Raw genomic sequence first — 27,511 nt, forward strand, 5'->3', positions numbered from 1 at the left:
TGCCTACAGCGTGCTACAAATTGTCCAAAAAAAGGAAAAAGAAGGAAAAAACACTCCCTCCACCCCCCCACACATGCATATGACATTCTTACATACTCTAATCATCCCCAAAAGGAAACACAAGAAATCAGTAATGTGGTTGCCTCTGAAATGGTAAACTGTAAAACTGGGGACTTGGGGAAGCAAATGGAAACAAACATATTCTGTCTACACTTTGAACAGCTGGAATCTTTACCATGGACATATAACCTTTCAAAAATTAAAACAATTAAAAATGCAATTAAAGCGTAACAGGCCTTTTTCTATCCTTCCCTTCAATTCCCTGTTCCCTAGAATCAGAAGGGGACCACATGACCAAGAAGCAAGAGCGAAACCCATCTTCCCACACCACTGTGGCCGTCTTCCTACCACTGCATCACGTGTGGCTCCTCGGGGAGACGGTTAACTCACCAACAGATAGCTCTGTCTTGTCTCTTGCCTAGAACTGTGCAGAGTAGAAAACAAGCCTGATCCATAAGTACTCATGGATCTGAAATGATCAGTCCAGGGAAGGCTACCCTGCCCCTTAGCAAAAGCTCCCCTTCAAGCAAGACCTTCATGCCTTCAGCAGCAAGAAACACTGGCCTCCCCCACCTTGTTGGAAATCTATTTAAAAGTGGTGATTGCATTGTGTATATTGTGCATGGAGTTTCTCTGTGGTTGAACTTAATGCCTAGAAGATGTTCTGATGCTATAAACAGGAGAACATCCTGGGAGAGACTGAGTTTGACAAAAGGTCTTACTTGCTCCAAGAATAGATAATAAAAACGCTTCGGAAAAATCAGCTGGTGCCTCTATAATTAAACTCGGTACAACACCAAAGCCTTCTGGAGTGCTGGGAAGTCTGGAAGCAGGATCGTCACCTGCAGGGACGGCTAAATAAATCGCGCCTGAATGGAGGCAGAAAGATGAGAGTAGCTGGGTTTGGAGTGTCAAAGGGACGATGACAGGTGCTCATCCACGGCTTTAGATTATGTGGGCTGCTTCTGCTGTTCCTGATCCATTCATCTTCAGTTATGCCAACCTACCACCTGGCTCTTGAAAGGGCAGGAACATTTGGAAACTTAAAAGCAGGCATCAGAGCGAAAGGGAAAGACTTTCTGAAAACAACAGTCCATTGCAGGACTGCCACTTGACTGGCCACACCACAACCCTTGTCCCCAGACCCCTGCTGATTAAGGGCACCCTGGGCTAAACACTGACGACACAACCGAATAAACACTCTTCTCAATTTTTTCAACCTGCCTTTGTACAATGCCTCACTGACCAGAGCTCTAACAACATGCACAGGCAGGTCAACCAGGCCAGCCTGAAAGGTTCCCTGGTCCCCAGGGCACTCAACAAGCTTCTCAGTGTCTGCTCAGCTGCCCTCCACAATGAAATTCTCATCTTCAAAACAGAACTGTTGCTTCAGACACACCCTGCGACAGCTACCTTTTCAGGAAGCATTTCAGTACGTCTCAGTGTTTCCCTGCAAGATAGTAACCAAGAGTTAAGCAAAGTGAGGTAGAGAAGGGCTCCCCACAGCCCCAAGTCCACTGTGAGAGGCCTTCACCCACTCATCAAGCCGGTGACTGCCACGGGAGAGGCACAGCAGAAGCTGGGAACCCAGCCTATTTGCCCTCTTTTCTCCCTGTCTGGAATGCTTGAGGTGAACCGATGGGATGCTTGGCCCTTCCAGGTTCAGATTTCTAGGGAGAAATGGCATACTACCTGATCAACCAATCCATGTGGCATACGCCTCCAGAGGAATCCCTCCTCTAAACAAAGAAGAAAGCTCAGGGCAGACTTCTCCTTCTGATCGCACCAGGAGAGTATGACGAAGCACTTTCTCACACATAGCATTTGGTCTTCCTGACGATCCTGGAAGAAATGACTACTCCTGGTTCCCCAAAGTGGGAGCTGAGGCAGTGAGCAGCTGTGACCTGTCCAAGGCCACAGAGGTGAACATGACAGACAGCCCCTACCCTCTATGCCCCAGTTGCTCCCTGAAAACATCTCTTCACAACATGCCTCACAGTTCTAGCATTTAGTCCTCCTTTTTGTTCAAAAGGCATCTACTGGGTGATGATCGTGTGCCAGGCATTGTGCCGGGGGCTGGGGTAGAATGCAGAGCTTACGGTGGAGGGAGATCACAGTGCAGGTAAACAGAACATTATAGCGCTTTGGAACAGGAATTAGGCTAGGGTCCGAATGGGATCCTGTAAGAACAGAGTGAAGGGGCATCGTACCTAGCCTGGAGGTTGTGGCAGGTGGAACAGCAGAGAAAGTTTCTCAGAAAGAGTGGCTCCTTGACTAAGTCCTCCTCACAGACGAGGAAGGAGGTGCAGGCAGGGCTAGAGCCGGAGTGGTCCTGACAGCTACGTTGCAGATTTTTGTCTCTGCTGGAGGAGCAAAGGGAGGCCCCTGAGGGCTCTCGCCAAGGGAATGCACCCATGACTGGAGTCCTGGCTCATACAGGGAATGGGAGAACAGACCTGGAGAAGGATTAAGACTAGGACAGGCAGATGGGTCAAAGGGCTCAGTGGGGGGCCAAGGAGGGACGGTGCTGGCCAGGGGCAGGGGCGGGGGTGAGTAGCGGGTGGCAGTGGTGGGCTAAAGTGAAGTAAGCTGATTTAAGGGGTAAGTAGGAAGAAAATCCACGTTCTGACCCATGAATTTAAAAAAACATCCAGGGGTATCCAGGTGGCTCGGTCAGTTAAGCATCCGACTCTTGATCTCAGCTCAGGTCATGGTCTCACGGTTCGTGAGATCGAGCCTCACATCAGGCTCCGCACTGACAGTGTGAAGCCTGCTTGGGATTCTCTCTCCCCCTCTCTTTCTCTCAAAATAGATAAGTAAACATTTTAAAAACTACAAACTAAATGAAACAAGCATCCAGGGCTCCCACGCTTCCATCCTTCCCCACGTACCAACAATTGGGCAGGTTGAGGGTTATGCTGCCTTGGATGTTAGCTCCAAACTGCAGGTACCCCAGGCACCCCAGACTGATGTACAGGGCGGTGATGATGGCCATTCCCATGTACAGGATGACCGGAAATTTCTGAGGATCCTTCATTTTGTTTTCAAGGGGCAGAACCTATAAGAGTAGTGAGAAAGAAGAGAAAACACAAGAAAAAGGAACATTAATGGTGAAAAACAAAACTGTAATGGGCTCAGAAATAACTGCTTTAGCCCCAGGAGACAGAAACAAATCCAAGCTATTTCCTCAGAGCTGGAGGAGAGGCAGAGCCCGCTGTGTGAGCCGGGAAGTGTGGGGAGGCGAGCGTGGGCCAGACTGGGACCAGGTCCCCTGCCCAGGCCAGTGCTCTGCCTCCGACTCCAGGAGCCCCATGGGCGGGGTTGGGGGGGGTGCTCTCTGCCCCTCAGCACAGCCGCACGGCCGCCAGCAGCCCTCCCACCTCATGCCCACTGGGCACAATGGGGAGCAGACCTCGCCTGAGACCACAGTTCTGCTAACCTGTCCGAAGAATGCAAAACACAGGTCAGGGAACACTGCCACTCTAGTTCCCGGAAACTTCACAACCTGCTACCACCTGCACCTGGCCGGGCTCACAAGGAAGAGTGACAGTGTCGAGCTGTCCCACAAACCATCTTTGATCTTGTCATGACACTCATTTTCCTTGAACGCTTGCGGTCACGAGGCAGAGTGGGTCTGTGCCAGACATACCCCGGCGGGCAGGGAGGGCCTGCTGCAGGCCTGGCGCCGTGAGGGAGCCACAGCCCTGCACTTCCAACCGGCCCTCAACACCACCCCCCTCCCCCACCAGCGCAGGGGGCCTCCAGCTTCGGCTGATCCACATCCGGTTAGAAACAGTTGCTAAGCTTGCTTCCGGTTACCTTTCATGGACAGTCTAGAGAGCCAGAGGGCAGGCAGCCCATCTCCCCCATGTCTGCCAGGCCTGGGCCAGTGACACAAATACAGAGCCTACCATGAACAAAGAGTGAGCAGGGGCCCTGCACCCACACACGCTCAACAGCCCTCAAATCCAAAGTAAGAGTCGAAACACAGAGAAATCTCAAGCAACAGATAATAATGATCACAGGATGACTCCACATCCAGGCCTTGGCTAATGAAAGGAAGCAAAGAACAACGTCTGCACTGTGCTGCCAGGGAAAACTGGTAAGTTCCGCACAATGCTCCTTCAGAACCAGGATCTCCAGGCAGCTTTCCACATTTACTCAATCTCTTCTTTCCAGTCCCAAGCACTTGAGAGCTCGTTTCTCACTGCTACAATACGGGGTTCTGTTTGTGTTTGTGAGTCAAGGTGAGACCATCTTCCTGGGCAGCGAGAAGCTCCAAGAAAGAGCAAAGGGAAAGGTGTAAAACCTCGGGACAACAACTTACACACTGATCCCTCAGAAAGTCTCCCCCGTGATGTTAGGGCCTTAACACATCGCACCAATCCCACCAGGGCAACTCCTTAGTATTTTGACGAAAGAATCGATCCAGCTTCTAGGTTTTCTTAAAAGTATATCAAGTGACAGGAAAACCAAATGGGGATAAAAAGATATTCCATGAAAGGAAAAGTGTCTTCTTCCCTTTTCCTAAGCTGTTGGCCAACAGTACTACTAATTTTCTTCAAGGAAGAATTCTGGAACTTTACTATGAAAAAATATAAATAAAAATCAAATTAGGTGCAAATGAGTGGCAGATTCCTCTCTTTAGGAGAAGAACTTGGTGAAATCATAGCAATGGTGGGGGAAGCTAACCAGCAGTGAGAGCTAAGGCCATCTATCTACACACAAAAAAATATAGCACACCAATGTTCCAGGGCAGAGACATTATTTGTGCAGCTACTGATTTAATTCTAAAGTCAATAGTATTATGAATAAAAATTATTAAATATTTACTGTGTGTCAGGGGCTACGCAAAGTACTTTACACACATCTCATTGAATCCTAACAACTACTAATCATTAAGTTCACTTTTCAGAAGCGAACAACAAAGAAGTTAAGTCCTCACACAAGGTCACACAGCTGTTCTCTGGGAGAGCCAGGACTCACCCCCAGTCAGTCTGACTCTAGACCCTGCACTCCCAATTGCCATGTATTATTGCTTATTGCCCACATAGGTGATAAATATGCAACAGAGAGGGTTTGAAGGCAAACATTCTCAAATCACATACAATTTGTTTCCAAAACCCCAGTGGAATCCCTGCATTGCTGTTCAGGAGCCGGCCGATAAGTTTCAGAAGATAATTTCTAACAGCATTTCCTCAGCCTTCCAAAGAGCAGACCTCAAGGACACCAAGGGCGACACAGAATCACAGCGAAACTCTTACCATCCCAATGCCTTCAAACGCAAAAATGGCCGTGCCAAAGAACAGAGGGTAGGTCTTCCAGGGAGCCACCAAGGGGAGGCGGCTGGGGTCTGGGATATTCTGAAAGAGAAAATAAAACAAAGCAAAGGCTATACAGAGATTCAAGATTTGAACTCCAACATCAGACAGGTCATAACCTTTTCCTAGATTCAAGATCCTCTAAAAGGAGAAAGTCTGATGCCTGACATGGTTCGGGGACATTTAGTCTTTGTATTTTTTTTCCCTTCAGGCTTAGAAAACCCTTATTTGCTTTGGGGAAAGACTATATCCCAGTGTACTATATAAAACTCAAATGCTGGAGCTTGCATAAAAATAGTCACATTCTTTCATTAGGTAATCCCATCCCCAGAAATTGAATCCGAGTAGGGAAAAACAAATCAAAATATACACGCTTATTTATTTTTGAGAGACAGAGAGAGAGAAAGAAAGAGAACGTGAGCAGGGGAGGGGCAGAGAGAGAGGGAGACAGAGGATCTGAAGCAGGCTCCAGACTCCGAGCTGTCAGCACAGAGCCCGACGTGGGGCTCAAACCCACGAACGGTGAGACAATGATCTGAGCCGCAGTCGGACGCATAACTAACTGAGCCACACAGGCGACCTGATTATGCGCTATTTTTGAAGTAAAAATTGAGATAACTAAGAGCACATGAAAAACCGCTTATGAAATGATAGTGAAAACATTCACTTTTAAAATTTGCACATTCACTATAATGCTACTACGTAAACACTCCACATGGATAAAGCTGCTTTTCTCTTTCTTTTAATTCTTATAAAAGAGTTTGAACACCTGAAAAATTTTATTGATACACACATGATAGGAGTATTGGAACATTAGGGATAAAATGGCAAAAAAAATAAAAAGCATTTAAAATTATAGCCAGATGAAAACCATAGCACTTGTTAACTGCAGGTACAATGTACAGGTGTTGAAGCATGGAGGTGCAGACACAGAATCCTAGCCGGCTCACCACTGAACAACGGCCCCCAGCGACGGAGCATCAAAGGAACGGGACTCAACACGGACAGGAGCTGTCCTTTCAGAATGTGGCTTTTAAAACCATGCAAATACACGGCTTAAATATAAGAATTGCTTTTTAAGCTGCCTTTATAATGTTTTTTGTAGCACCTGGGTGGCTCAATCGGTTGAGCATTCGACTTCGGTTCAGGTCATGATCTCGTGGTCCGTGAGTTCAAGCCCCACGTCAGGCTCTGGGCTGACAGCTCAGAGCCTGGAGCCTCCTTCGGATTCTGTGTCTCCCTCTCTCTCTGCCCCTCCCCCACCCATGCTCTGTCTCTGTGTCAAAAATAAATAAACATTAAAAAAAATGTTAAGCTGCCTTTATACTCTTTTAAAATTGATTTAACTATAGAGGTATTTAGGCAAATACGGGGCATGCTCTAACAGTGTGACAGAATAGTACCAGTGAACAAAAGGAGATCTAACGTTAATCTCTATAATAGGCTTCTCTTTGAAAGTTTTCAAAGCAATTATACTATAGTTCCCCTAAAATATAATTTTAAAAATGCATTCTTTTTCCTTCCTGAGCTTCTACTAAGAAATTGCTTAGATCTCTTTATAAGAAGTATTTCAGTACCTGGAATGAAGACAGACTAATAAATATTTTTGCTCTACGATGAGACAAAGAGTGAAATTACAGTGCCTTGAAATTACTCCTGAGTCACAGTGTAACTTCTGGAAGCTTCCTGGAAACAGGAGCAATCTGTTGGTTAGCGGCTGACTGTTATCCAGGCTCATACATCAGATCTGGCTGAAGTATCAGAGAGGGAATTTCAGAATCCATGTCTGGGGATACTGGTGTGAATGAGACCAGCAGAAGGAATTTATAATTTTCCATACTTAATAATTGCTACTGACTTAAGAGACCAACCACTTAAGTGGAAAATGTTTAGGGGCACCTGGGTGGCTCAGTCAGTTGTATCTGACTCCTGACTTCAGCTCAGGTCATGATCTTGCGGTTCATGAATTCAAGCCCCGCATCAGGCTCCGCACTGCTAGTGCTTGGAATTTTCTCTCTCTTCCCCTCTGTCTGCCCCTCCCCTGCTTGTGCGTGTTCTCTCTCTCTCTCTCTCAAAGTAAACAAATAAACTTTTAAAAAAATGGAAAAAGTTTAACGTGCAAAGAAACATACAAATTAAAATCAGCTCATTACCGACATATTACCTCCTCGGTTCTATGATATTATTAATTTCAGTGATAACAGCTTCCTGAGAAAATGCTGTTAAATGTACATAAGGATTGCAAGATGTACTCCAATTTTGGAAATATCCTAACTATGAAAAACATTGCATCTCAGAATTAAGGAAATGCAGCGATAAAAACATTTACTGGGAGCCCCCTCCGGGGGAGGCCCTCTGCTCAGAACCATGCCATCTGTCATTCCAGGTGGTGAAGATATGGGGAAGCCTGCACAGGTGGAGGATCTCAGTCGGCTTCCAAGATGTGTTTGCACGAGGAGCAAGCGCACCGGTCACACACGTTCGGGACCGCGGAAGGGTTCGGAAACACTGGACAGCAGAAGATGCCAAGACAAGACAGCAGCAACACAGCCACAAAAACGACCCAAAGGGAGCATCTTGACCTATGCACATCAAAATGATGCTGCTCGACTCACAGCCACAGCACCGTTCTCCCAAGCCGCCCCAGCGCTGAGAGCACTGTGTGACCACACACGCCTCCTGGCTAAGCCCAGAGGCAGGCTCACACTCACGCTCAAGAAATTGGCGGGGCTGCCTCATCTGCAAGGGCAAGTTTGCTCTACGCACAGACAACGCTCTAAACGGACACTGCCTTCCACTGGGGCGGAGACACTGTTGGAAGCCACGTTCCCATCCTGGCCCTCTGATCACAGCAACCACCGCAGTCCAACGACTAAATGCAGTGTGTGTGCACGTCTATGTGAGGTGGCCTCGCTCACTTTAATGTCCACTGCGGTGTGTCCTAGGCACTGATTCAGATCTCTAATTACAACGTTAAATCATGCATTTATTTACCCTTCCTTGTTTTAACTTAATTTGCCAGAGGTAGAGAAGAAAACTCTCTGGAAATGGTCAATCATGCGTTCATGGGTCCTCCTTCCATGCTCATCAAAAATGGGACATATCCAGACAGCAGTTTATTTTGTTCTTAAAAAATAGTTCTGCGGAAGAAAAGTCAGTATCGGCCACCCATCTGACTCACTAAGACAGAAGAAAAACAGTAAATGCTCACTGAGTACAATGTTAATCTAAATTCATTATGTCATTTCCTCAGTAGAGGAAAACCTGTTTCACAATGTGCTGCTTTCCTAGAAACCGTATCAGTGAGTGACCTGGCCACTGTTAAGTAGACCGTGTGAAAATGAGTTAATGTTCACCTGTCAGATTGACTAATATTAAAAAGATTGATATGTCTAGTGATGGCTACTTACATACTATGGAAGGGAGCCTAGATGAAATTGGTCAAAAGCTTTTGGAAAAAGCGACTTGGCAAAATAAAAATTCAAAAGTGCATACTCTTCAACAGCTACACCTCTAGAGAAATACCTTGGGGAAGTATTTCTACATGGCCATAAAAAGAAAGGCCTCAGAAAACTCACTGCCAGAATACTAAAGTAACACTAAAAAATTATAAACGACCTGACGGTCCACTGACTGGGGACTGGTTAAATAAACTAGGGCACATCTATTCTCTGAGATACTATGCAGCAATTAAAAAGGATGAGGTAAAACTATGTGTAACAACATGGAAAGCTCCCTGCCACGCTGGTGCTGTCCCAGAAACCAAAAAGCGAAGTAGAGAAACAGCACATCTAATAATTTTTAAAATTAGGTTAAACACAAAACAAAACATTCTTTTTTTTATATATTTCTCTACGTACTAGACACAATTCAAACCAGGATACTATCTGTGTTATGTGTAGATGCATTCACAGGACCTAGACGGAGACAGACACAGTGAGTCTCTGAAAGAGCCACGGGGCGGAGACACACACAGTGAGTCTCTGAAAGAGCTTCGGGGTGGAGATGTGGTTTTCAATGCTCGTGTTGTCTGCATCTTAATGAGTATGCACTGATGAGTCCTTTGAGTAATTACATCTAAATACCTTTTTTTAAAGTTATGCTTTTATTCACCTGCTTTCATTCTCCTCTTTTTCTGGAGTGTTGGCAAAACACATTGTCTCGTCCATAGAGGGCCACACTGTTTGAGGGCACATTTTTCTCGCCTCGTCCGCCTCGTCTTCTACCCATTTACATACATCTTCTCTTGCACTGCCCCACAGACCTGCCCCCGTGGGCTAGGCAAGGGAAAGCAATACTGGATTTATAATTTTGACAAATAAATATATAACTGGAGTGGTAAGGAATTACTTTATCTGAATATCACGTTACAGGGGCCCCTGGGGCCCCTGGGTGGCTCAGTCGGTAAAGCGTCCAACTCTTGATTTCGGCTCAGGTCATGATCTCACAGTTCGTGGGAGGAAGCCCCATGTTGGGCTCTGCGCTGACAGCACGGAGCCTGCTGGGGATTCTCTTTCTCCTTCTCTCCCCCTCCCCCTGCTTGTGCTCTCTCTCTTCTCTCTCTCAAAACAAACACGTAAAAATAAATAAATAAATAAATAAATAAATAAATAAATAAATAAATAAGTAAATATCGAGTTAGAGAAGTTGATTTTTCTTTTCATCTTAATATTTGTCTATTTTCCCATTACACGATGATCCATATATTAACTATCCAGTTGAGGAAAAGTCTAAACCAGTGATCTCAATAGGGGTGACTTGGCACCCGCATACCCACCCTCAGCACACTTTGCAATGTCTGGGGATATTTTTGGCTGGCCTAACTTGGGGAGTGGATGCTACTAGCACCTGGTGGGTAGAGGCCAGGGATGCTGCTAAAATCCCACGATGCACAGGACAGTCCCCACGACAAAAAGCTTATCTGGCCCAAAATGTCAACAGTGCCAAAGTTGAGAACCCCTAATCGAAATATACCACACGTAAGTAACATATCCCTATTTATGTTCCACTTACTTGTTTTGTTTGCTGCTTTGATTATATAACAGGCGGAGGGAGAGCCTGGGCTCTTACCTGGACAATGAACTGGTAGAGCATAACCAGGCTAACCAGCATGGTGATGTTGGCCAACAGAGAGAAGATGGACAGGGCTCGGAGGTTCCTGACAAAAACCAGCAGCACCAGGAAGGGCAGGAAGGTGAGCATGTAGAGTCGGGAGTCCATGGTGGGCGTCAGAATCACAGTCTCATTGTTGTGGCAGTTGTTGGTGGTCCCATTGGCCGCTTCGATCACCTAGAATGAGGGGAAGGAAAGTGACAGAAAAGTTTCTCAAATGACAGAGGCCGGTGGACCTCCCACCCAAAAGGGTTCCTAACTGGGGGCTCAGGAGGAAAACAATGCCATTCAGGAGTCTGTGGCTGGTGAACCATCTTCAGAGATCTTCATAATTGTCATCAGCAACCCAACTGTCTGAGCTGGGTTTGAGCACATCTTATCTAAAGACAGGAGGATAGATAAGGTACCTGGAAGTTTCTCAGTGTCATAGGTCTTTAGACAAAATTACACAAAAGACACCGTTCTATATAATGTGTTAAACTCTTAATTCTTCTGTTGACCAAAACTGGCTTAGAAGGAATCCTAAACTCAAAATCCACTTATCTCTTGCCATTCTCTCTCTCTCTGTCTTTTTTTTTTTTTAAACCAGGGCCCTACCTGTTTAAAGTTGTCAGCCAGAAAGACAAAGTAGACACAGCAGAACCCCAGCTGCGTGACAATCAGGAAGAAGTCCACCAGGTGCCTGTAGATGGGGAAGGAAAGAATACAAACATCATGAGAATGAAAAGCAAGAGAGTCCCGGAGACAGAGGTGTTCCAACAGTGCTTCTTCCCAGGCTGTCACAGCCCCTTCCCACCAGGTGACAAGGATGAGGGTGCCCTGACAAAAGGAGAAACTGTGCGAGGTGCCACCAGTCTGGAGCTTTGGAGGAGGGTGAAGACGACGCTGAGGTCCCCTTCCTCTGTCTTCTCTAGAATGCTGCGTGGGGTCGGGTGATCCCGAGATCAGAATGGCTAGAGTGGAGCACACACCCCAGGACCAATGACGAGCCCTTGGCCTCCCCTCCCCACGGCCTGCCTATCCTGTCTCACACTGTTCTAAAGCTACAGGGAGCCCTCAGCATAAAAGCCCAGGAGGTGGAGCCCTTTACGCTCGCTTTCTATAATATGGATCTAAGAAACAGCCTACTCTCACATAAGTACACAGAAACAGATGTACCAAAACAGACGACTGATGGAAGCCCTGAACAACAGCTGGCAACAACCTAAAAGATCAACCAAAGGTAAATGAGTAAATGCAAGACCATTCTTAAATGGAGAGGTATACAGCAGGGAAAAAGAGTATGTTAAATCTATATGTGCTGATAGAGATAGGTCCAGGACCTTTAACTGAAAAAACAAACAAACAAACAAACAAACAAAACAGCTTCCAAATAGTACTTATAGTACTGTCAATTTGTGTAAAAAATGTTAAGAACATGTGTATGTTTGTATACGTACAGAAAATGCCAAAAGTATACCCAAGCAAGTGTAACCAATAGATACTTTTATTTTTCACTTTATGAACGTGTATCTTGCTCAAAAAAAAAAAAAATTACCATGAACAGACATTAATTTCATTAAAGAAAGGAAGGGAGGAAATAAGGAAGGAGGGAGGAGAAATGGGGAGAGAGAGAGAGAAAGAGAAACAGAGAGAGAGGAGAGGAGAGAGAGGAAAGGAGGGAAGGGGGCGGGGAGAAACAATCAATCAACTACCAGCCAACCAAATAACCAATGGTGGCCACTTGGCACGATGGCTTCTCCCAGTCACAAAAAATGATTCTGCTAAAAGAATCGCAAAATAAACCTGTATCACAGGAGGAAGCTATGTGTGAAACTATAAAACCTCCCTATGAACACAAAAAGGGAGTTTTCCTGGAGAACATAGATTTAATGCAGTTCCATTTAAAAAGAATTTAAAGGATTCAGCCTTTGATGTCAACTCTCTACTTCTAAATATACCATTTCCTCAAACAGGAAACAAAAATTAGAATATTTCTCTCCCGGCATCTGGAAACTTACCCTAAGGAGAAATTTCCAAACACTCCCCACCCCCCTCCCCCCTTGAAATATCTCTTTCCCCAACAAACCCATTTGTTCTAGCTCATTTCATCTCTTCCTTAAAGCCTTCCTTCTCCTGCCCAGTGCCCTACCCTTAAAGCACCTATCATGTGCACTTTGCATCTGGCACAGGTAACCGTCCTTAAATCTCCTCCCCGTCTGAGCCCCTAGGGTGCGCTTCTAGCTTCTGACACTTTTTCTACTGTTATAGACTATTCCTGATCTCTTGTCCTTGAGCCTTCCACATATCCTTCTCCTTACAGAGACTACAAGTCCGCAAAGGGCCAGGACCACACTATTCACCCCAGGGGGACCCCCCTCCCTGTATCGAGAATTATTCTGCATGACTTATAAGAGAGTGCTTAAATATCTTTACTGAACAAATGAGTGAATAAAAAATAATCACTGGTCATAGACTGCCAAAGCTGGGAACAGCCAGGTTGGCCAATATGGAAACTGAGGACCAGAGAAGAAAGGGGTCACACAGCCAAGGTCACCAGATGACTGCAGGCAGAGCTGAGCTAGGAGCCAAATCCATTGACCCAAACAATGCTCTTTCCACTGCTTATACCGTGTGCCGCGCTCCACCTCCCTGTCGGAGGGCCTCCACTCTGCGAGGCCACAGCTGCAACGAAGGAGGGAAGTGGTTACCTTCCCCAGTGCGCGTGGTTCCGGAGCCAGGAGCTGGGGCTGGATTCCAGTCCGTACATCACTGTGTCCCCATAGTCCACAAAGGGCTTGTTCAGTCTGGGAGGAGAGGGAGAGAGGAAAGGCAGAGTGTGTGGGTTCAACAAAGTGACAGAACACAGGTAGCTCCCTGAGACCTGGGCCAGTTCCCCACCTGTCACCCTGGAGAAACTACTGAGTCCTGCGTCTAATGCTTTCAAGGATCAGAAGTGTTAAATCAACAGGTCAGTTACTTCCTTATAATTACCGACCATCTGGCAGAACCATTTCAGTGGGGTAAATACTACAAAGCACATAAAATGAGAATGCGGTCTCTGTCCACTGGACACAAGCAAATACGACAGATGACAACAAACTGAAAAAGAACACAAAAATAACCAGGGGAAGGGAGTTCTGCAATAATCAGCAGCCACCTGCAGCTAGCACAGAGAATTTAGAGTGGCCTAAGTCCTCTCTTTCAGCGCGGCTAACAGAATCCCAAAGGACAACTTGGCATATCAGAGCGCTCACCTGCGGCAGAAGTGGTGAGCACATTTCACCAGGATACCCATGCAGTGCACAGCCACGATGCCTATCACCAGCAGGCTGAGGGGACCCATCTGGGGACAGGTGTTGCGGGCAAGAGAGAGAGAGACAAGCAGGTAGAATTAGGAGTGAACCCAATGGAGAGTGGATTTGCAAATGATCAAAACACTACTAAGGCACCTTCCAGTGACAGAACATCTGGCACAACATTCGAGATAGGAATGTGATCGTGGGGGTTAGCTCGGGGAGAAGGCCATGATCTGAACCTTAGCATGCTTTCAAAAGAGTTAACCTCATGGAGAAGAATGACACAGCATAAGGCTGTTCCAAAACAGCTTCAATTCAGCCGAACAGAAGGCTCCTATGTTCTGGGAAGAAGAGACAGGGAAGGGGTGGAGGGAAGGAGAAAGGTCTCGTTAGGGCAATGCCAGATCAGGAAAAGATGCCCTTAGCTAAGGGCAATCCACATCTCTGAGCTAGCTCCAACTCTAAGAGAAACCAAATGGCTTTAGATTGCAGTCTGTAGGGGATGAATCAGAACAGAAAAAGTAAAATTCTCAGAGTTGGCCTCCTAGGAGTGGGATGTGGAAGGACCGTGGAAGAAACCAACAGATTTCTGTTACGAGTCCATTACTTAATATTATTGACAGAAACTCCCTGAGACATTTTAAGTACTCCTCCTCACCCCAGAGTAAGCTACATGAGGGCAAGAATCTCTCTTTTTTATTCACTGATAACGCTCAGAACCCAGAACAATGTCAAGCACACACAAGGCCCTAAATAAATGTTTAAGTGAACAAACACCTGAATTTTGCTCCTTCTCAGCTGAATTAAAGAGAAAAGCTTTTCATTTTTAAGTGTTTTAAATGAAGCAAATTTAAAAAAACACACACACCATCTCCTAAAACTTGTCATGATACTCCCCCTGCCAGTGCAGATCCTTACCAAGATGCCTGCATTCTTCACTGCCAGAGGCAGCCCCAGGAGGCCAGTGCCAATGTTGCCTTTTAGCAAGTGGACCAAAGTCTGGAACCATCTGAAGTGGAAAGAAGGTAGACAAGGGCATGTTAACAATAATGACAGCTAACATTTACTAAGCATGTAGCCCTGTGCTAAACACTTTCATGCATTATCTCATTCAATGTCTACAACAACCCTATGAAATAGATGTTAACTTTGTTTTATGGATGAGGAAGACACTTGCTCAAGGTCATATACCTAATAAAGAGTTCAGCCAGGATTCAAACCCAGGCAGTCTGACCCACGAGCCCTCCCCTTGCCTCTGTGCTATGAGCTCCATTCCCTGTGGGATCTCCAAGAACCCCATCTCTATGGCACATTAGACCAGAGGGACACCACGGCTCTCTGTAGATGCTTTATCTTTTCCTAGTGGGTCTGGTCTGGGTTTCACCATAACTGCCCACTACAGAGACTCGTATCCAAAACCACAATGGAGGATGACAAGCATTCAGTGTGAAGGACAAGACACTGGTGTAAGAGAAAAATGAGGGACATAAAAAACAGAAGCCCAGAACCCTTAAAAGAAAACTGTATGCAAAGTGAACAGAGCAAAAGGAATATGGTACCACAAACGGCCAGTCCCTGGAATACTTTGTATTTAAAATTAAAAGTCGATGGGAATGCAAGCTCTGGAAAGCAGTATGGAGGTTCCTCAAAAAACTAAAAAGAGAACTACCCTACGACCCAGCAATTGCACTACTAGGCATTTATCCACAGGATACAGGTGTGCTGTTTCGAAGGGACACGTGCACCCCCATGTTTATAGCAGCACTCTCAACAATAGCCAAAATATGGAAAGAGCCCAAATGTCCATCGATGGATGAATGGATAAAGAAGATGTGGTATACATATATACAATGGAATGTCACTTGGCAATCAAAAAGAATGAAATCTTAGCATTTGCAACTACGTGGATGGAACTGGAGGGTATTATGCTAAGTGAAATTAGTCAGAGAAAGACAAATATCATATGACTTCACTCATATGAGGACTTTAAGAGACAAAACAGATGAACATAAGGGAAGGGAAACAAAAATAATATAAAAACAGGGAGGGGGACAAAACATAAGAGACTCACAAATATGGAGAACAAACTGAGGGGTACTGGAGGGGCTGTGGGAGGGGGGATGGGCTAAATGGGTTAAGGGGCACTAAGGAATCCACTCCTACAATCATTGCTGCACTCTATGCTAACTAATTGGGATGCAAATTATAAAAAAATTAAAATAAAATAATAGAATCTGCATTTTCAAAAATAAATAAATAAATAATAAAACTAAAAGTCGGATTGGAGAAGCCCTCTTCAAACGTCACCTAGTTCATCATTCTGCCTTGAGGACAGATTTCCCCCTCACCTATTATAGACTGTCCATCTCACACTGTGATTATAAAGCCTATCCCGCACCCTCATTCATTTTTTCACCCAGCAAATACCATCTGTTCTGTGTAAAACATTGTGCTCATACTGTGGTAGAAAGAAGTATGAATCAGATACGGACCTGGACCTCGGTCTCTAGAAATTAATAATGTTTCAATGAAAAAATAAGGCAGATACATTAATAACCACCCAGGTAGAGAGACACCTTCTTAAGATGTGCCCGGGAACAGTGTTCAGGGAGGGGGAGGCAGGTGAGGGTCCCAGAGTGGAGATCTGAGCTGAGTCCGGGAGGACAGGCAGAGCTTGCAAGGGTGCCCCTGGGGAAGAAAGGCCTGGAAATACAAAGCTAGAGAGAGACAGGGGGCATCAGCACAGAGGAGTGTGTTTCCTCAAGGACTGATAGCAGAGGAATGTCCTCATCTGCCATATTTTCTATCCCGCTACCTCCAGAAGGATACAAAACAGGTCAAACATAGCCATCGCTTTGCCCCCAATACATAGACTCACTCAGGATTTGGCCTCTGGCACCGTCTGGAAATTCTTCCGCACAAATACCCTAAATCCCTCCTAAATGATGTTTCCATATATTTCTTCAAATCAGCAATTCAGAAGAAACCAAAAGCAAATAACATATGTTCACTCGTAAAGACCATAATAAATATGACCTATCTCTACTCTCTGGAATGGAATTTTACTTTTGGTAAACTTTTTCCTTCTACCTCTAGGAAGAAGACCTCTCGACCTGCCTACTGTCCCCAAGTTTTTCAGGAAAGATCAAGAAAATGTCTTTGAATCTAAATGAGAAGAGGCTGAGCACTCTCCTGGACTATCTTGAGGAAACAGCCTAAGGACCACACGAGTACAGGGGTGACTGCTTAATTATCAGCAGCCAGGGACCAGAAGATTATAAGCAGGATGATAAGCGAAGCAAATGTCTACCTTAGCAAATGTTTAATCCACTCAAGGCAAAGGTAAGCATTGTAGCAGACCCACCTGCCTACCAGAGGCCTCCCCAAAATGCCTCTGAGCTGGGTTTTGTGGGAGACCAGGTCCCTATTAGCCCCGGTTCTGCCAGTAACTCTATACAATTCCCTTCCCTTGTCTGGACCTTAGTCTCAGCTGTAAAGTGAGGGGACTGGATAGGACAGCATCCTTTCCAAGGTCTCTTTAGCTCCGAAACACCAAGATTCTAAGCAACTGGCCAAATTACTCTCTTTAATCAATGGCCCCAAGCTGAGATTACCCAAAACCATGAGTATCACAAAATCAACTCCATGGACTGCAAAGTCTTAACCATGGGGAGTACAGGGAGGAAACCTTGCAAATCTCTGTAGTTCAGTTTATGTTCCAGATCAGTAGTTTTTACACTTTTTGGTCTCAGGAACTGTATACTTACAAAGTATTAAGGATACCAAATAGCTTTTGATTATATGGATTATGTCTGCTGATATATATTACAAATTAAAATTGGGAAATTTTAAAATATGTATTGATTAATTAATTAAAATAACATGTTAATAAAATAAGTAAATTCTATTTTAAATTAATTTACTTAAAATTAAGTTAATTTAAAAATAAAATTATATGTTAATATAAATAACAGATTTTTAAATTTCTTTTTTCTTTTTTTATTTGAGGGAGAGAGAGAGTGTGTGCAAGCAGAAGGGCAGAGGTAGAGGGAGGGAGAGAATCAAGCAGGTTCTACGCTTAGCATGGAGCCCAACTGGAGGCTCCGTCCCATGACCATGAGATCAAGACCTGAGCTGAAAGCAACTTAACCAACTAAGGCACCCAGGCGTCGCTATAAATAACAGATTTTTTTTTAATGAAAAGTAATTCTATTTTCCAAAACGAAGACTGGTACTAATTTACGGGTTTTTTTGCAAACTTCTTTAATGTGTTGCTTGATAGCTTCACTATCTACTTCTGCATTAAATCTGTTGTGATATGTTGTTTTGGTTGAAGTACACGAAGAAAATCTGTCCTCACAAAGACATGCAGTTGGAATGTGTTTTAGTAATCTCTTTAGACGATTATGGTAGTTTTCCTTTGATACTTGACATGTAGTTGTTTCTTAGAAGTTAGTTACAACATGGAGTCTGGCCTTTTCAATATCATATCAGATCAAAAATCTACTGGTGATCTTGCCCTTTGCATGAATCTTTCACCCACGCGCAATTTTCTAATATCAGGCTGGCCATTTGGAAGATACTGGTTCCCTGAGTTATGCAGATCTTCCGAGCACTGGCACATTTCACTACACAATATCAGAAAAACTCACATTTATTAATATCACTGAAGTTTTTCTTTTTTTTTTTAAGGGAGAGAGCGAGCACAAGTTGGGAGAGGTGCAGAGGGGGAGAGAGAATCTTAAGCAGGCTCCACACTCAGCATGGAGCCTCACATGGGGATCAATCATACGACCCTGGGATCATCAACTGAGCCGAGATCAAGAGTCAGATGCTCAACCAACTGAGCCACCCAGGCACCCTACTAGCCTTTAAGTAGAGGGAAGCTGTCAAGGTCAGTGTTGGATACCAGGTTTTTTTCTAGTTTTGCTTGAAAACTTAAATTTTATTGTGGACCACAAATACCATTGTTTTTCATGAGGTTATGGTCTCATTATTTTCATTTTCAAGAAAATGTTTGCCAAGTCCTCAGGCCTGAATAACCTACAGCTTGTTAGTTTCCTAGCAAAAATAGTGTTCTACAAAAAAAAAAAAAAAAAAACCCCAAGCAGCTAGTTCAGAGGTAGTTGAGTTCAGTAACTCAATCACTCAAGGTCTTGTCCTTGAGACAGGTGTCATACTTTGGTATGCAATAGAGGTATTTCACATGTACTTCCCATTTTGTCACGCGCAGATTATTAAACCTGCACTGAAGGATTAAGTGATAAAATGAGTAATTTGACTGCTTCATCAAGGACCTGCTTACGTGAAACTGGCTTATTCTTTGTACACGTGTGGCAGAGAAAAATACGATGACTGGCATAAGTTGATAGTATTGCCTTGATTTATGCTAACGCACCAGCAATTTTACCCGCTACTGCTACTGAACCATCAGTGTAAATGTCAACACAGTGAAAAGGCAAATAACATGTTAGCATTATTATGAAAATAGTTTCAGTCTCACAGACTTCTTGAAATGGTCTTGGGAACCCCAAAGAGTCACACTTTGCAAACAGCTGTTCTAGATAACCTAGAGCAGTCAACTGGTTTCTCAGCCTGCCGGCCTGGGGGAAAAGGACCCAAGCTCAACCAACAGCTGGTATAATGTAACTCAACAGGGCAACAAGAAGAAAAATGCCCAACAGAGTAAAATGAGGCTGTTGTCAAAGCAGTCAACGGCTTGGCAACACCAAGTGTTAGGAAATAAACTCACTAAACACACCATTATGGAAGTGTCTGGGGTTCCAATCTGCACCCCTGATTAGGGATTTTTCTTGAGCCCTTAACCCTTAGAAGAGCCAGGTATATGCAAGCATGTACTTTATTCCTTGCATTTTGTTCCTTGTACTTTGTTCCATGTTCTTTGCTCCTGGACAAAGCAGATAACAGGGTGGGGCAAGGCACAGTAGACAAGGACTCCAGCTCAAGAGCTTGTCTCTAACACCCTGATATGTGAGAGATCCACCTGAGCTAATGAGGTCTCCTGAATCAGCTTATATCTTAATGACACCTGGCATGCTTTCTACACCTAAATGCTCAGGTGGATCCAGCCTGAGTAACCAGCTGGTTACTCAACCAACCCTCCCAGTCCCAAGGGAGTACTTTTCCCTCTACCACTTGTGATACTGGACATCACTTGCAGATGGGCATTCCTGGTCACCTACCCTATAGCACAGTATCAGGGCAGGATAGGCCCTCACAACAAAGTATACCCAGGAAAACATCCCAGTATAAGCCCAAGGAAGGTATCTCCTGATTTTCTCAATTTCTAACAAGCAAGGAGAAATAGTTTTGGGTTGATACTAGTTATAACGCAATGTGAAAAAAAAGATATTCAGAATAGCTAACAGGCACACATAACTTTCAATACACACAAAACTTGTGAGCTACCATCCTGAAGTTGCTAGTGGTTGGTTTTGAACTTCAGGGAGGTCCCTTTAAAAATGAAAATCTAGACCCCATATGACAAGCATTACACAGACAAGCTGATGCCTGATAACAAGAGCAAAAACTGGAAGAGAAACTATAGAGAGAGAAGCTTGGAAAAACAATTGCACAACGCGTATGACTTCTGAAGGGAAGCTATCACATGTCAATGGCTGCATTTGGAGCTCCTTCTGCCTGGGGGGAAGCCAGCTGGGAGGATAGGTTAGGGAAAAGAGGGCAAAAATGGTCCTCACTGCCGCCAGTTGTTCTCTGCACAATCTTTCCCATCAGCTAGCACTGCAAGGAAATGGGGGAATCTACAAAAGCATGCCACATGAGACATAAGCTATAGAGACTGAATCTTTAGGAGCAGAAATCACCTAGTGGTAATGTGGACAGACCATATCTTCTGGTTCTATCCCAAGAGAAAATGCCCTGCCCCAGGAGAGCCTGCAGCCAAAGGGAGCTTCACCAGTAATGACCTCCAAGAGAAGCTTCAAGAGCCTCCTTGGGCAGTCACATGGGACAAGTCTAGCACATAAAGGATCCCTCAGTTAAGTCATACCCAACCCACAAAGGAACACAGAAAGGGTAACAGCTAAGCTTGAGGAATAAACAGAAGGGGTCAAAAAAGATGGAGAAAACATACTTGAGGTTCAGGACTGAGTATGAAAACTCAGTGGGGTAGAAAACCCTCTTCTGAACCTTCTAATTCAAGTGGGTAAGCACCAGACAGTCAGCATACCTTCACAGTGGGGTCCTCAACTTTCTCTTACATTTGGAGAAACTGAGGCCCAGAGAGGGCACTCAGATGAGCCTTGGGATTCAGTTTCCAGGAATAAAACTCAAGCCCTCCCTAGGCAATGCAAAGCAGACCTCCTTTGCTCAACCTCTTGAATTTTTCAAATGCAGGAGAAATTATTCCTTCCTCCCTCTTACCACTTCTTCAACCAAATGAACTGGCTGTTTCATGATGGGGACAGAAGTCTGGGCAAGACTCTGCAAAGGAAGCTTCCAATTGAGCCTAGAGGTATTTGAGGTTCTAAGACAGATCACCCATGCTTCTGAATTAAGAGAACGTTCTCTCTAGAAGTTTCTCTTACATTCAGCACCAGCGTTCGGGGACCAACTCAGCTGAAAGGAGCAAAGAATATAAAACAGATGGGAAGGTGGCTGGCAAGGAACTCAAATCTCAGCACTGTTACTCACCCAGTCTCTTTATATCTTCCTTCCATCTGTAAAGTGGGGAACTGATAAAAATGGGGGGACAAAAATACCTCTAAGGGAGACTACATTATGAATACAGAATGTAGAAACATGAATCCCACCCAGGAGGGTAAAGAAACTTACGTTGTGCTGTTGCTTTCCCCAAACCGCTGGTAAGAGCCAGGGGAAGAGAAGTTGTTTAGGCCTTCGGATGGGCTCTCCTCTGGGCTCACGTCCGTGGAGCTGTAGTCATTGTAATCCTCGTTCCGAAGTCTCTGCGTGGACATGGTAGCTGGAGGGACAGGGTCAGCGCTAAGACCTCCAGAGGCCGGGGCCTTTAGCTCCAAGCCTGTGGTGGGCTCTGGGGCAGGAGCAGCCATGGTCACAACAGCTCAGTGACAGCTGCACTATGAATTAAGTACAGTGACAGTGCCTGATACCAAGGGAAATGGAAAAAGTGCAAAGTACACATGGGCGGGCTGAGCTCACTCAGCTTCTGTCTCCCAACCTTTCCAGTTAGTGCCCCACTCATAAATTTCTAAATTTGCCACCGCATACCTGGACAGAGCAAAGGTGAGGCACTGCCCGGGATGGGTGGGTAAGATGCAGACAGGTGCTTTCAGGAAGCCTTCCCCGTTCCTTAGGTTGGGAGTAACTATCCCCTCCTTTGAGCTAATTTCTTTGAACCTTGAACAACAGTTATATGGTATCTCTGCCCATCTTCCCCAGGAGCAAGCTCTCAGAGGATGGGAACCTGAATATCCCTCACTGCATCTTATTTTTCTTCTGCGTGCATTAGAAAAAGGACTCTGTTGCATTCAAGGAACCCCCTCCAAATCATCCAAGCCTGCTCAGATTCCCCACCAGGTTCCAGAGCCACAGCTGACTTCCTCTCCCTCTCCACCATGCCCTCTGGCCCGGCCTGTACTTTTTGGAGGTCACCAGCGACCCCCATCCCCTTTTCTTGCAACCAGCCTGAAAGGCAAGCAGCTCAGAGGAAGAGCAGGAGCATGAGAGGGCTCTCCATTGGCCCTCATCTCAAGACCTCCCCTCCACAACTCCCCTTGTTTTTATTGTTACGGATTTGCCAACGTTTTAAAGATGGTGAAAGAAAAAACCCTTTGTGTTGTGTGTTGGGGAAAGATGGCGAGGGTATTGTCCCCAGAGTGGATTTTCTCAGTAATGCTACCACAGAAAAGAGAAGAACAACGACTCCTCTGAGCTACACCAGAAGGATACATTTGGGCAGTTCTGGAAGCCTCCAGAATCCTAGGCGCTACACTAAAAGAGCCCTCAGAGGTCGCTCCACAAACTATGCATTTGACAGATGCAGAATCAATCCCAGAACGATGAAGGAACCTGTCTGCTACAGCCAGGTAGCAGCAAAGCAGGAAACGTATATTGTGCTGCCCTGCCCGAACCTGGAAACATCTACTGAATGCACTGCCACTGGCAATGAGGGAATATTACAATGAAAGGAAGCCAACTTCCTGCCCTCCAAGAATCTGCAATCGAGTGAGGAAAGGAAGGTACACGTACATTGAAGATTACAAATAAAAATCCTTCTGACACTGGCAGACTGGCATACCTGCCTCCCTGTGAGTGGGCTCTTCCCCAGCCTAAGCCCCGGAGCCTGACGTGCTGTCTCAGATACCTGGTAAGGAGACAGGAATGACGGGCATCACGATACCATCTTGCCTAGCCCCCAACACTAGCTGCCAGAGGACAGCTCTGTGCTGAGTGTTCCCACAGGTCAAGTCCCAGGGGACTCTTTGGAAACTGGCCCTACTCTGGCACCTAGGAGATCCAGGGTGATCTCATTTTCTCCCAAGTGTAATGGAGAGAGGACCCACATAACCCCACAGGGAAAGCACCTGGCAGAAAGCCAGTAAGGGCTGTGGAAGTCTCCCAGAGGATCCTGCCCAGCTTCACCACTAGGGCGACTTTGTTAAATACCTAAGAGGGCATCATTTACTCACAAGCCAGAGGGATTCAAAGAAGTCTTCTAGTTCTAGGGCAATTAAACTCATAAGAGGATCAGGGGGAGAAAATCTGTAAAATATCTTAACATGACAGTTGAAAGCTGCTATTTAGGCAAGAGCTAATAGGTCAGGTTCTACGTATGGCGGAAGGCCTGGGTTCTAAGCCTGCCTCTCTCGCCAGTTTCCTTACTAACTTGGAACAATTCTTTTATCCCAAATGTGCAGAAAGGGGTAGAGGGCACTGAACTGAAAGATCTGTCAGCTTCTCTCTAGCTCCAGTATTCCAAAAATCAACTAATTATTTATGCAAACAGAAGAGAATTTCTTTTCCAACATACCAAGTGTCTGAGGAATAGAGCCATCCAGGTGACTCATGCATATTACTGAGGGAGAAGGGACAGAATACGGGGACTGACAAATCCCCCTACTCCTCCCCAACAACCAGGAAACTACTCTATTGATTACTTGGCACAGATGCTCAATTTATTTCAAATACTGCAAAGAGGTGTCTTTATGTTGTATATAAAAACTGAAGTTACCCACAGCACAATATTGGTAAGAAACTGCTCAAAAAAAGAAGCTGAAATCTATAGATCTGAAGTCTGAGAAACAACCACAGGACGTGGGAGATGTGGCTTGGCCACGGCATGCATGCTGAAAAGAAAAAATGAACACTATTTACGGGTTTTAGCTGATGATCAGCTCAACAGAAGTCAACGATTTAATAACAGATGCCAAATAAGCTAATTCTAAGTTGCACTAGGATGAGAGAGAACCCCCGGTAGTCGACAGCACTGTTTTTGCCACGCACGATATTCTGTTCCAGGCAGTACACTATAAACAATGCTAAACTGTGGTATAGTGAGGGCTCACCACCAACAGGAGGAGGGAGTGGAAAACACGTAAATGAGGAACGACTAGAAGCAATGAGAAAGTTCAACCTGGAGAACTAGCAACTTGGGAGGTATAAAAACTGCTTCCAAAAGCTGTCCTATGGGTAACACTTGTCCTGTGGGACCTCAAAGATGAGTCAGAAAGAGGGTCAGGAGCTAGGAAGTAGAGGGAGGCAGGCCTGTGGCTAGACATAAGGAAGAGCCTTTATCAGAAGGAGTTGTCCAATGGAACAGACTGCTCTGGGAGACAATGTGTTCCCCACCCCTGGGAAAGTCCAAGCAGAAGACCTTTCTCAGAGCGGTGAAGGAGGGGTCCAAGTGCTCTAGAGGGTGCGGGCAGTCACTCCTCGGAGTTCCTTCTATCGCTCTTTCTGGCCGTCAAGGCAGCCTCCTCTTGCTCTCTAGCTGTCCACACTGAGTGCTAGCCTCCAAGGCCACCCTGCCTCTGGGCTCCCTTTGATGAAACCTGGTTTCCAAGTCTATTGTGCAATTGAGATTTCTGCCCTGTGGGAGATTTTAATAGCACCTGTTAACTTTTAAATGAGGGGCAAAATATGTGAGAATTCAAGACAAGCTTGTCCTTTATTTTAGGCTCTTGAGGACAAAGAAGAGAGTTTATACATTATGTGTGGCCCATCAACACAAACTCAAAATCTTCATTAGATACTTAGACCCAAAAGGGTGAACACTACAAAGTAAGAAAAGTCTACACGTGCGGTGGGAAAAAATTTTTTTCTTTAAATATACATTCAACCAAAATTGCAGTGAAATATCAACTATCTGTATAATCTTAATAAATTTTACTTTTTTTCCTTACATAAACTATTTTTAGTTAGCAATATTCTCATTATTTGAAGGTTTTCCCCCACTTATTTCATATCTACTATTCCCTGAATCCGTAAAGTACACACACTAATGATGTGTAGTTGCAATATAACAGTCCATCATTATATTGATATAATAATTTGCTTCGCTAGCTCCCAACTGTTGGATATGAAGCTTATGCTTTCTTTCTTTTTTAAATCTCTTACATCACATCTAATAGGAATTCATACACATAGTTTTTTTTAATTTTGGAGATACGCTTTTGGAGTAAAACTAGGTGAATACACTCATTTTTATGGTCCTTGCCACACAAATGATTGAACTAACCTATAGTGTCACTAGGAATATGACTGTCTCTTCATAACTCTGCCAATGTTGGTTTTTATCATTTTTGTTCTTTTAAATGGATGGGTGGTCCCTTGTACTTGTTTTATTTTACATTTCTCTGATTTCCAGAAAAATAAAAACTGAGCATCTTTCATCCACCTATCGGCCTCATAGTAAGTCACTTTTGAAAATATGAAAATGTTCTCAAAATAACCAAATAAGAGTTTATTGATTGGTTTCTATTCCAAATTCAGTACAATAAACAAGGCCAATTCCAACAAAGGAAGGAGAGTCCACCTATACATGTTTATAGCTCTTCTTTGGGGCCTATGGGAAGGTAGGGGAGGGAAAAAAAGGAATGAAGGGATGGAGAGACAGTACTAAAGTGTTATTTATTTAGCTTCATTATCAAAAACTGAACAATACCTTTATGGGTGCCTTGTAAACACATAAAAATTATCCACTAAAAACTAGGACAATTAAGAAGTTCAGCAAATTTGCAGGATACAAGGTCAATATACAAACACTAGTTGTATTTCTATGCAATTGCAAGGAACGATCTGAAAATTAAGTTGAGAAAACAGTTCCGTTTACAATAGCATCAAAAAGAATAAAATTCTTAGGAATGAATTTAAACCAAGTAGGTATAAGGGTTGTACATGAGAACTATAAAATATTGTTGAAAGAAGTTAAAGGCCTAAAAAATTGAAAAAACATCCCAATGTTTACGGTTTAGAAGATTCAATGTTGTTAATATGGCAATATTTCCTAAACTGATCTGCAGATTCAGTGAAGTCCCTATCAAAATCCTAGTTGCCTTTCTGCAGAAATTGACAAGCTGATTCTAAAATTCATATGGAAATCCAAAAGGCTCAGATTAGCCAAAACAATTTTGAAAAAGAAGAACAAAGTTGGAGGACTTCCCAATTTCAAAACTCAGTACAAAGCTACAGTAATCAAGACAATATGGTACTGGCATAAGGATAGACATACAGATCAATGGAACAGAACTGAGAGTCCAGAAAGGAACCCTCACATCTATGGTCAATTGATTTTTGACAGGGTGCCAAGATAAGTCAATGGAGAAAGAATCATCTTTTCAACAAATCGTGCTGGGACTACTGGATATCCACACTGGAACTCTACCTCACACCATACGTACAAATTAACTCAAAATGAATCAAAGACCTAAACACAGGAGTGAATACTATAAAACTCTTAGAAGAAAACATAAGTGTAAATCTTCATGACCTCAGATGAGGTAGTGGTTTCTACATATGACAGCAAAATCACAAGCAAAAAATAATTGGTAAATTAGACATCATCAAAGTTAAAAAACATTTGTGCCTCAAAGGACGCCATCAAGAAAGTGAAAAACAAGCCATACAGTGGGAGAAAACTTCTGCAAATCATATTTCTGATCAGAGACTTAAATCCAGAAAATACAAACACTGTTACAACTCAATAATAAAAAGACAATACAATTAAAAAATAGGCAAAGCATCTGAATAACTATTTTGCCAAAGAGGTGGAAATGGCCAATACCACCTGAAAAGATACTCAATATCACTAGCCACCAGGTAAATGCAAATCAAAAACCACAATGAGATACTACTTCACACCCACCAAGATGGCTAAAATCAAAGACAGATAATAATAAATACTGGTGAAGCTGTGGAGAAACTGCAATCCTCTAACACAGTTGGTGGGAATGTGAGATGGTGTAGCTACTTTGGACAAAAGTCTCACGGTTCCTCAAAAGGCTAAATGACCCAGCAATTCTACTCCTAGGTATATCCTGAAATGAAAATGTATGTGCACAGAAAAACTCGTACACAAATGGTGATCCCAGTATTATTCCCAATAGCCAAATGTGAAAATAAACCTGACGAATGGATAAATGAAATGTGCTGTATCCACACAATACTACTTAGCCATAAAAATAAATTAAATACTGACATAATACAAAATACAAAAATAAATTAAGTACTGACAAATACATGTGACAACATGGGTGAACCCTAAAAACATTCTAGTTGAAA

At 44.2% G+C, this 27,511-nt stretch overlaps 1 protein-coding gene across 5 annotated transcripts in view; it reads right to left on the bottom strand.

Annotated features, from left to right (window-relative positions):
- The window catches only part of SLC36A1 (solute carrier family 36 member 1), a 170,693-nt gene that overhangs the window by 128,317 nt on the left and 14,865 nt on the right, over positions 1-27,511 (bottom strand). For 4 of the 5 annotated variants that reach the window (XM_053199953.1, XM_053199962.1, XM_053199948.1 and 1 more), the window contains 8 exons: positions 21,587-21,734; positions 14,690-14,780; positions 13,730-13,818; positions 13,184-13,279; positions 11,091-11,175; positions 10,452-10,670; positions 5,325-5,423; positions 2,952-3,118 (listed from right to left, as the gene is read on the bottom strand). In XM_053199953.1, coding sequence (XP_053055928.1) covers positions 2,952-3,118; positions 5,325-5,423; positions 10,452-10,670; positions 11,091-11,175; positions 13,184-13,279; positions 13,730-13,818; positions 14,690-14,780; positions 21,587-21,729 — 989 coding nt within the window. In that variant the 5' untranslated portion in view covers positions 21,730-21,734. Of the gene's footprint in view, positions 1-2,951; positions 3,119-5,324; positions 5,424-10,451; positions 10,671-11,090; positions 11,176-13,183; positions 13,280-13,729; positions 13,819-14,689; positions 14,781-21,586; positions 25,316-27,511 lie in introns of those variants that run through there. The other variant, XM_053199944.1, reaches the window with a different exon arrangement.

This window comes from Acinonyx jubatus, chromosome A1, assembly GCF_027475565.1.
Source record: "Acinonyx jubatus isolate Ajub_Pintada_27869175 chromosome A1, VMU_Ajub_asm_v1.0, whole genome shotgun sequence".
NCBI classification, from domain to species: Eukaryota; Metazoa; Chordata; class Mammalia; order Carnivora; family Felidae; genus Acinonyx; species Acinonyx jubatus.